The sequence below is a fragment of the Hakea prostrata genome, unplaced genomic scaffold (genome assembly GCF_041222555.1).
Source record: "Hakea prostrata isolate BN-2017 unplaced genomic scaffold, UWA_Hpros_2 contig_93, whole genome shotgun sequence".
In the NCBI taxonomy this organism is placed as follows: Eukaryota; Viridiplantae; Streptophyta; class Magnoliopsida; order Proteales; family Proteaceae; genus Hakea; species Hakea prostrata.
The window spans coordinates 120131-131694 of NW_028291212.1; the positions used below are offsets into that span (position 1 = coordinate 120131).

At 41.2% G+C, this 11564-nt stretch overlaps 1 protein-coding gene across 1 annotated transcript; it reads left to right on the plus strand.

The window, feature by feature from the left end:
- The first annotated feature begins 577 nt into the window (after positions 1–577).
- LOC148998925 (uncharacterized) lies at positions 578–9065 on the plus strand. Its single transcript, XM_089141603.1, has 4 exons — positions 578–1168; positions 1316–1673; positions 2610–2665; positions 9009–9065. The coding sequence occupies exons 1-4, from the start codon at positions 578–580 to the stop codon at positions 9063–9065; spliced, it is 1062 nt and encodes a 353-aa protein (XP_088997729.1).
- Positions 9066–11564: the final 2499 nt, after the last annotated feature.

An 11564-nucleotide genomic window follows, 5' to 3' on the forward strand; every position in this document is an offset into this window, starting at 1 on the left:
GCTTGTTGTGTTGATGTTGTGGAAGCCTCAAACCACTTGGAATCTCCTTAAAAATGAATGCTAATGTGTTCTCCAGAGTCCCCCCACAAGGAAAATGAGTTAGAAATGAGAAATGAAGTGGAAATGAAGTTAAAAATCTGATTTTTTTCGTTACTGTTGAGCTTGGTCGACTGTCAGACGACCAGCCAATCGACCAAGGCTAATAAAAGTGAGAAAATTTGGATTTTTGGTGAAATTTTTGGATTTTGACCAATGATTGATTATTTGCTTATTATATTGATGAACCTATGTATGATTTGAGCATTTTAATCATATGGTCAAGTGAGTTTGGATGAATCTTCGTGTCTCGATGTCGTCGACTTTCTTTTCCAGAATGGTTCTACTAAGAAATCGTCTTGTCAGCTCCGGTAGTACCGGTAACGAAGAGACACCTGGCTGGGGGTCTGACCAACAGACCCAGGAAGACAGCCATACTACAAATGGCATCCCCAATGCCCCTGATATTGGAAGCTTCAAGGACATTGCTAGCATCATGACGAACATGATGCAGCAGCAGCAAACTCAGTTCAATTAGATGATGGTTGGTTTTGTAAATCTTTGGGAGGAGAACTGTGCAGGTGGGCATGGTAACCCCGGCATGGTAGCCCCGTATGTGGAGAGGTTCACTGGAACCCCGCATACCAGGCTAATGGAGAGCTTCTTGAAACTGCAGGTGCCATCCTTCACTGGTGTATCAAAGGATGTTCTATTCCCTAACAGATGGCTAAGGGAATTAGAAAAGGCCTTCCATCATTTGCAGTGTACGGATGCACAGAAAGTACTCTTCGCCGAGCAGAAGCCTCAGCAGGAAGTGGATGCATGGTGGACTTCTTCTCACCCCATTCTAGAAACCCTCCATGCTGGTGTTGTCTCATGGGAAGTATTCAAAGAAGCCTTCTGTAAGAAATATTTCCTCGAGGCAGTGAAGGATGCCAAGGAGACAGAGTATATGGCATTAGCTCAGGGTTCCATTTCTGTGTTGGACTACCAGCAGAAGTTTGAAGAGTTGTTCTTTTTCGCCCCTGATTCAATAAAGCTTGACAATGCGAAAGCAAAGAAATTCTTCAAAGGACTGCGGCCATCTTTAAAGACATACCTCACTCTCCTCCCTCTTGAGAGTTATGCCCAGGTGGTTCAAAATGCTAAGAAGTTGGAAGAAGCTGAAAGAGAAAATGCGCGTGTTCAGAGGCCTTGGCAGCCTAGGCACCCCGGTCTTGTGGATCGCACCGAGCGTCAGTTTGTGAGGCCTTCACCATATCCCACTCCTGCCTTCCAGCCTAGGAGTGTGGGTCAGAGTTCTAGTGCTACTTATGTGGGTCCTCGTGGCCAACCTAGTGGAGCTCGACCTACGGGATTTGTGCAGCCCCCTCGGCCTGGTATAGTTCACCCTCGGCCTGCATTTCAGAGACCTCCTATGGCAGCTGCTTCTATGGGACAGAGAGATCTTGTGTGCTTCCTTTGTAAGCAGCCCGGACATTTCACTTGCTCTTGTCCAAAGAAGTCTACCTTGCCTGGTGTTTCTGCTCCTATCATGAGAAGCGCTCCCGCTCCTGTTCCTGCCCCTACCCCTCCTTCTGGCCGAGTATTCAGCATCTTTGGTACTGAGCAAGACCCTTGCCATGAAGTTGTCACAGGTACATTGTTAGTTGCTTCTTTTCCAGCATTTGTGTTGTTTGATACGGGTGCATCTCATTCATTCATTTCATCTACTTTTGTTGTGAAGACTAACCTAACACCCAAATGTTTATCTAGTTGTTTGTCAAATTGTACCCCTGTTGGGTCTGCTGTTAAACTAGATAAAGTGTTAGAGGAATGTCCTGTTTTTGTTTGTGGTTTGAACTTGAAGGCAAATCTAGTGTTGTTTGATATGAGGGATTTTGACATGATCTTGGGAATTGATTGGTTGACATCCTACAACGCTGTGATCTTGTGCTCTTCGAATAACATTCAGTTTCGAATGGAAGGGAATTCAATTTTCGAGTTCCAAGGCAAAAAGGGAAGAGTGAGCAAGAAGACTTTGACCACTTTAATGCAAGTCCACACTTTGGTGGAAGATGCTTCGCCTGGAAGCAAGGTCAAAGAAGGGAAGAGACTTGAAGATGTCAGAGTTGCTTGTAACTTTGCTGACGTGTTTTCAAACGATCTGTCAAGTACTACCCCCGATAGAGAGGTTGAGTTCTCCATAGACTTGACTCCTGGAGTATCTCCGGTGTCTAAGGCTCCATATAGAATGGCACCTACCGAGCTAGAGGAGTTGCAAATGCAACTGAATGAACTCCTGGATAGAGGTTTTTTGCAGCTAAGTGTATCACCTTGGGGAGCTCCGGTCTTGTTCATGACGAAGAAGGATGGTAGTATGCGCTTATGCATTGACTACCGGGAGTTGAACAAGTTGACGATCAAGAATAGATACCCGCTGCCCCGGATTGATGATCTGTTTGATCATTTGAAAGGCGTGGCTGTGTTCTCAAAGATTGACTTAAGGTCTGGGTATCATAAGTTGAAAGTGAAGTCAAGTGATATCTTTAAGACGGCGTTCAGAACAAGGTATGGACATTATGAATTTACAGTTATGCCTTTCGGTTTAACGAATGCTCCTGATGTGTTCATGGAACTCATGAACCGGGTATTTTATGATGTGCTCGATAAGTTTGAAATCGTTTTCATTGATGACATCTTGATCTACTCGAAGAATGAGGAAGAGCATGTGAAACACCTGAACTTCACATTGCAAAGGTTGAGAGAAAAGAAACTCTATGCTAAGTTTAGCAAGTGTGACTTTTGGCTCTCAAGGGTAGTGTTTCTTGGTCATGTTGTTTCAGCCGAAGGTATCCGTATTGACCCGGAGTGTCACACCCCACCCGCCGGTCTCGGTTACCCACCCGACAACTCGTGGGTGCGATCCGTCACAAGATCCAAGGTTTTAGTCTATCAACAATATTTAGGACAAATAAAGATAATTAAGAGTAAAGACTATTCAATAACTGAATTAAATGAATTACAGGAGTCCAAATACTCCAATAACAATAATAAAGGAAAAAAATAATGAATAAAAATGAATAAGGGTTCAGCAGAAGTAAACAAAAGAGTTATATCAATTTCATCCCAGTTTCCTTTTCTAAGTTTAAAAAGTGTTTTTGATGAATCTCAAGGTAGGGTGTCCTCCAGTTCTTCTCTAATCGCTGAGCGAACTTTCTGACCACCTTCCGTCTTTGACCATCAATAGGTGCGATAAGCGCACTCCATGCAAGCTGCAGGAGCTCCCGCACATGCTATTTCCATCTCCCACTGACGGTGCCACATCTTCTTCATACAGGATGGTTCCTTCATAGGAAACCAGTCCATCTTCCTGTATAATTCCTTCTTCTGTGCAGGCTAATAAACATATACAAAATAAAGACGTGAGTTCTAAAGAACTCAGTAAGAAACAATCACAAATCCCATCACTTATCCAACCATGTCAGAATGTACAAATAATAAAAATGAATGCAAAATATGAATGATACTATGATTTCTAACTATGCAGGTCTCTAATAGTTGACATGCTTTAAGTTATACACCAGCCCTCCTCTGGGTAAGTCTCATCACTCTGATCCGGCAAGGACTGGCTACCTCTGTAGGGATCCTGGGAAAAAGGGAAAGTCCACGCCTGGCTCTCATTTCCATGGCTGGGGTTAAATCAACACTCTCTCACCACGACCATTGGTAATGAGTATTGGCGCATGTCAGGGTTTCTAATCCAATGCAAGGTCATACTGGTTACATGTCTACATGAAGTCCAGATACATACCCTATGGCACCAACCAACTCGGTTCAGTATCCTTCGCAACCTAGGAGAGAGAATCCTCATGGACTGGCTACTGCTGTTGGACTCCACTCCTTAACCCTATGGTCATCCACATATTATTGGGGCGGATGCTCTCATGATTCCTCATGACACCCGGTCCGATCCTTGGACATCCATGAGCCCAACCCTAACATATGCAACCCTACCATTTACATGACTAACAGTGGACCAATGTCACCTCACTGTCATCACGGGTCACTCGGTTTCAATCCCCCTACCGAAAGGGTAGTAGCATGTGGGGTACCTAACCATGCAATTCTAGACTATACCTAAATAATGCCATCAAATAGTAAAGACAGTGCTGGAGACATCAGCAGGCATGTGTCCCATTCCACAGCCTTCTGATATCCCTAGCTAAGATGTCCCAAAATTAGATACCTCATCCATCAGAACCATATACCAACTATCATCAATACATAACATTCATAATCAACACAGTATGTATGTAAGTAAGACAAACAGCAGTAAAGTAATATGATTTGTATTTAACATAAAAAGAACAGCATATATAAAGAAACATGATTTCAAATAGACACTAGATTAACATATTACAAGTTTATTCAAGAGATAGGATGAATTGTCCTTACCTGCATATAATAAATTGTATGTAAAAAGATATCCGTTAACTATTACAAGTCTTTCTTTTCAAACAGAGTATACCTAAACACAGTGTTACAATATTATATAAGTTAAATGAATCAAAGAGAATCAGAACCAAAAGTCATTTGGTCTCTGTTTACCAGCCAGTCGCTTGGGCAGTCGCTCAGGCTTTTGATTACTCGTTTTCAATCCAGATTTCGAGTAATCATGACTTAAGTCTCAAATCTAATACTCCCTAAGCCAAAGGGTGAAGGAAATCCTAGTAATTACCATCATTGGGTTACCCAGAACTCTCCCCTTAACTGGATTATCCTTCTCACAAAAATAGGGTTCCGTTTACGGGTAATTCATCTCAAGTAGATTGGAAAGAGAGTCACAATGATCAAAGGGGGTAACCACCATGACAAGGGGATGGGTTAACACTAAATTAACTGTCACATCCTCCCAGCCGGTACCCTAACTGGCATACCCGAGAGTGTGATCCACAACCCCGAAGATCAGGTATCAAGTAATCAACCTCCCACATAAACAATAACATAAACATGAACAATAATAATCGATGTGCATCAGATAAACCAAAGATCCAAATAAGGAAAGAATACACCATGTATATGATCAGAGTACGAAAGATAATCATAATGTCTAAATCAATAAGTAAAGTGAGGCGGAATCCCACTCTACAACCAGGAAAAGTAGTTCTAAAAGAAAAGGAACAAGACAAAATCTAATCCCAATAGCAGGTACAATAGGTAACTAAATTGTTCTCAACCTTATAGACAACGTCTCTATAAGTATAAATCTCAAAAATGGCACAAGGGCACTTCCACTCTATGGTCGGACTAAACATCATACGGAGCATAACCACCCGCGGAATCTTCAATGTAATTGTCGTAACCACAATCACCTTCCTGGAGATATGCCTCTTCTCCTTGCGCTTCTTCATATGAGCAGTCATGATACTCAAGAACTGTAGAGTAATCTAACAAAACATTGTATAAAAGGAATGAGTTTCAAAGAAACTCAGTAAGGCAGTTAAACAGTAATAACATAAATGGCAGGATTTCAAAACCAACATAAATGCAATATGGTATGAAACAAACAATGAATGTATGAATCTAACTCTATGTATGCTGGTCTCTATTGGCAGACATGCTTTAAGTCATAGCACCATACTTCTTTGGGAAAGTCTCATCACACAACGCCGGTAGTGGGTCCGGCATCCCTCGGGACATTCCATGGCTGGGGGTTAAGTCACCGCTCTCTCACATCACCATTGGTCTAAGTACTGGCGCATGTCAGGGTCAAGCCTAGCCAAATGCAAGTCTCCTACTCAGTTACATCAAGTCAGATCCAGATACATCCATTCCTCGCCCCTGGCGATCCTTTCCGGTATCCTTCACACTAGAGTCCTCATAGTCCCTGACTACGGACTCATCAACCCTATAGGTCATCCACATATGGTAAACGGAACGCTCTCACGTCCCCTCACGGGTTGGTTACCGGTCTTGAGCGCCCGTGAGCCCAAGTCTATCCATATGCAATCCTACCTATAAATGGCCCCCACAATGTGATTCCTGTCCTCTCACGGGTTGGTTACCGGTCTTAAGCGCCCATGAATCCCCATTGCTACCACGGGTCGTTCGGTCTCAATACCCCTCCGATTAGGGTCTGACATAACGGGACATCCTAACCAAACACTACTAGACAGTCCTAAATATGTCATCCAACAGTTTAGGAAGGTGTCCAAAGGGCATCTCCGGAAACATCCCATAATATTCCCGTAGTAATCCAAGGACAGAAGTGTCAAAAGGACGCCTCCCCTTTCCAAACCATACTTAAGCATTCACAAGCATCAATCCATAACCTCACATATATGGTAACTTCATATATGGAAAGGAATCAACAATAACATTCAACTTGTATAAAACTGGTAAGTAAATCATACATCAGTCTATTTAATATAAACAAGTAATGCTACTGATATCAAGACAGTACAACAGTAGTATAACATTGTAAGAATCTAATTACGGAAATAAACTAACAAGATTCAAATATAGAAACTAAGATATACAATTTATGTTGTTAAGGAAGTAACCATCGTTACCTTTTATAACATGTAAAGGAATCTTAAGAATTCAAGTAAGACCTTGACAAACTTGGGAAGAAAGTCCTAAACAAGTGTACACAACATATTAGGAAAGATCCCTAAGAGAAAAGATATCAAAACATCCAAAACAGACCAAATCTGAAGTTGTTGTACTCATTGGTCGATTGGATTGGTCTACTATCTCAGTCGACCAATCAGTCGACCAACAGAGACAGTGGCCTACAAAATCAGAGTTTTAAGAATAAAGAACCAAATTTGGTGGTTCAAAAGGGTACTAAACAAGGGGTAAACTACATTGGTAGTATCCTAACATAAAGAGGACTTCAAAATACTAATCGAATCAAGTTTTAGAGTTACAAATTAGGAAATAAAAGTTACCATAATTAGATTAATCATGGTTCTTGAAGAATTAAAAATACAAAATCATAGACAAGAACAATAGGAGGATGAATCATTGATTTTGATAAAGATATCATAGAAGGCATACATAGATCTTCAAGAAATAGATCTAAGAACATGAATCTCAATAAGGAAACAAAACTTAACATAGATGTATCAGTCATGATACTTGAAGAAAGCATGGTATGATAGAGGAGAAACAACTAGAGATTGATAGATCATGGATCATGTAAGGAAAACACAGCGATTGTCTACTAATATGATCAGTAAAATAGATCTAAGAAGATCAGAATTTAAATCAAAGACAAACGAAGACAAGATCATGATTTAGATCATGATTCCTTCAAAAGCTTGCAATGATCATGATTATGGACATTGCTTTAGCCATTAATCCTTAGGAAGATCATGAGAGATAAGTTCAGAGATGTTTGCAACAGAGAATGCAGCTTCTCCTCTATTGTCTCAACTCAAAAAGGAAAGAAAACAAGGATGATGAAGAAGAAGAGAGTGTAAACATACCTGTTTATATAAGAACACAAGTTTTGACGAAGATCCGTCAAGATAAACACCAAGAGCGCAAGGGAGATGACTTGCAGAGGTCTTTGGTTCATTCCAAAGAGTTTGGAGGCAGAAAATATGAAGTAGACTCGAGATTGGACTTAAATAGAGCAAGCAAGACCTAATTACCAAAGACAAAACCCATTGGTCGATTGGATTGGTCGACTGGTCCAGTCGACCAATGAGTCAACCAATTAGTTCAACAAGTTCAAAACAGGGAATTGAAGGCTCAGATCAAATCCAAACATAAAGGGGTTTTGCACACACACCAAGTGACTTACCTAATAGGTAGAAATGCCTTCAAACCATGATAGAGAACACTCCAAGTCCATCAACTAATCCGATCTTCATCAAGATTCAGTTTCCATAAATAGAACATTGACATCAACACTCATGGATTCAAAGCCAGACACCAAGTCCTCCACTGGGATGGCCCAAAGCTGACTTCTTGCCTTACCTAGAGTTTTCGGTCCTACAAACAACAGGGTTTTTCCGGGTCAAGGTTAGGGTTGGGTTTCACATTCTCCCCCCCTTAAAGAAATTTCGTCCTCGAAATTGAAAGCTTACCTGTGCTTCCAAAGAGGTGAGGAAACTTCTCCTTCATATCTTCTTCCTTCTCCCAAGAAGCTTCTTCAGGGGTATGGTTCTTCCACCGAATCTTCACCAAAGGGATGGTGCGATTCCGTAGCTGCTTGTCCTTCTTATCCAGGATTTCGACCGGTTCTTCATCGTAGGTCAAATCAGCACTAAGTCCTTCAAGTGCTTGTTGTAAAATGTGTTCCGGATTCTCTATGTATTTCCGAAGCATCGAAATATGAAACACATTATGAACACCAGCAAGAGGCGGAGGTAATGCTAATCGGTACGCAACAGGTCCAACTTTTTCCAAAATCTCAAAAGGTCCAATGAAACGAGGGATAAGCTTTCCCTTAACATTGAATCTCATCACACCCTTTATTGGTTAGAAACATGTTCATGCATGCTTAGTAACATAATCCCATAGTTTCCATGCAAAACAAGCCTTAAACATCAAGCAAACACAAAAACACCAACTTGTAAACGCTAACGCAGCCAAAATCACCAACTTTAGGAAAAACTCGATTAACAGCTTGGAATTTTAACATGAAATCAGTTGTCACATGCTAGAAATGATATCCTAGAGGTACTCATGCAATTCATTTCAACCAGTTTTGATGTTTTCAAAAATCCCCAATTTTGACCTAAGAAGCCAAAATCCCATCTTCTTCTTGCTGAATATTTCGCTTTAGGCCGCGATTTCGAGGGGTTTTCATCAATTAAACTGCATAAGCATAAAATTCAAGGTAATATGCACATGCTAGTATGTTCAATTTTAATTTTCTCCAAAATCAAAAATTTCCAAAAATTATGAAAATACCCTTCTTGTCAAAACTTCCTTGGTAATTCTCTAACATTGACTTGTTCAATCTTTTTCTATAGGTACAGTCATCATGGATAGATGAGGATGAGGAGGAGGCCGTGGTAGAGGTAGATTAGTAGGGGCCAGGAGGGGTCGAGGACAGGCTCTGCCTCAACCCCGAGAAGAGGTCATAGATAGACATAGATTTACAACACCACAGGCAGAGTTTTTATATGAGACTTATTTCGAACATTGTCGTATTGAGCATGGTCGAGTACTTCAGTTGCGAGAGTTGAGGACTTTTAGGATCAGACGTCGGTTTGATATGCTGAGATGGACACACCTTTTCACAGATGATCTATCGGTGTATCCGGAGTTGGTTCGGCTGTTCTACAGCAATTTGACATCGTTTGAGGAGGGATTGGGAGTAGATATGCTTTAGCTGGTAGTAGCTAGTCAGTTTCGGGGGACACGGATTCGCTTCACTACCCGCTCACTCGCAGAGATTTTTGGGGTACCTTTCTACCCGCATGCTTGTACATGGATACCAGTCGGTGGTAGAGTGGATAGATGAGTTGCACGAGATATGTGCCACACTATGGGATGACGATCGATGCCATAGTCCACGGATCAGTGGAGAGATGACTCCGGCAACGAGGGTGATTGGTCAGATTGTGGGCAGGAACATTATGCCCAAGGCAGGACATCACCATCAGGTCACAGTGATGGAGGCCTTAGTTATATATTCCATTTACATGGGTTTTGAGATAGATCTAGCATATATTATACAGAATGTCATGATCGATATTGTAGAGCGCCCGAGTATGAGGAATCTATGTTTTCGACGACTACTAACACTCGTCTTCAGGCATTTTGAGGTGGGACTCGAGGGTGAGGAGATGACCAGAGGTTTAGGATACCTGATCAGCACTAGGACCACTGGACTCATGCAGCTAGATAATGTTGTGAGATCACTAGGTCCGGAGGATGAGTCAGAGTCCGAGTATGACGATGAGGTGGCACCAGTGGTTGAGGGACATGATGGGTCATATTCAGATGATCATGATGGAGAGGATGCAGAGATGCCTGATGTTGGTCAGGAAGATCAGGGGGTTCCTGCATCACACTTCGAGACACGGGGCTCATCACATGCCGCTCAAGAGACACCTGACTTACATGCACAGATGCTTTCTATGACTTCCATGCTAGAGAGGAAGGAGGTCAGACAGGAGCAGATGTATGAGAGGATAGAGTCGAGATAGACACAGATGTATGAGATGATGGAGGCGAGGCATACACAGATGTATGAGATGATAGAGATGAGGCATGCACAGATCAAGTCTAGACAGGATCAGCTACAGTCTCAGCTCACACAGATCTTGGATGATGTTAGGGCATTTAGGGATCATAGGCAATCTCGTAGATAGACATATTGTACTAGGATTTCAGTTTATGCTTTCATATGTAGTTTGATTTAAACTTTCTTAAGTTAATGAAATTCGCTTTTATTTCACTTTATTATTGTGTATTATTCACTTTTCTTTTTTTTTCTTTAGTGGTGGTTTGTTAAATTAAAATTTTTTTTATTATATAAAAAAATTTTTTTTGTTTTTTTATTTTTTTTTTTTTGTTTGTTTAATATTTATTCTTTTTTAAGAGTGGGGGTGTTTTTTTTTTTTTTTTTTGTTTGTTTTTTTTTTTTTTTTTTGTGGTTGTGTTTTTTTTTTGGTTTTTTGGCTTTTATAACTCCCCCCCCGCGGGTCCGGGGGTTTGTGGGGGTGGGGTGGGGGTTGTGTGTTCCCCGGTCCAAGATTAAGTACCGAGCAACCATGCCTCCCACATACGCAATAACACAATCATGAACAATAATAATCAAGGTAAAAGCATAAAATAAAAGAATCATGAATAAGATAAGAACAGATAATCAGAGTGCGGAATAAAGATGATACCATAAATATAAATATAATCTCAAAAGGAGAGAGAGCGATCAGAAGTCACTCCCTTAGTGGCAGCGGAAAAGTAGTAAATCAAGTTAAGTTACATATCCAAAATCCAAGAATATATCAAAAGAAGGTTAATTACATATCCAAGTTCCAAAGGAATAACAAAAGAGAGGCCTAAGCTAAGGTCTCTTCAATCTTGTACAGGGTGTCTCGTAAGTGTATACGAAGGAAACCAAGCAGGGCCTCTCCCACACTAAAGTCCGGCTAATCCTGGTACGGAGGGTAATCACCCTCGGCACCTTCACAGTAACTTTCATAATGGCCAGAACCTTCAGCGTAGTATGCAGAATCCTGGTCCGCCTCAAAGTATGTGCCATCGGCTTCTTCAGTACCTGTGGAGAAGTCTAACAAAACAATTGCACAAAAAGGAATGAGTTCAAAAGAACTCAGCAAGGCAGTTAATCCATACATAAACCATATGATACAAATCATAACATGATGCAAGATGATATGAAAAACATGATGCAGGTATGATACTAACTCTACATATGCTAGTCTCTATGGTAGACATGCTTTAAGTCATAGCACCATACTTCTTTAGGTGGGTCTCAATCACTCAAGCCGGGTAAATGGGTCCTGCATCCCTTCCAGACAATCCATGGTTGGGGTTTAAGTCACCGCTCTCTCACATCA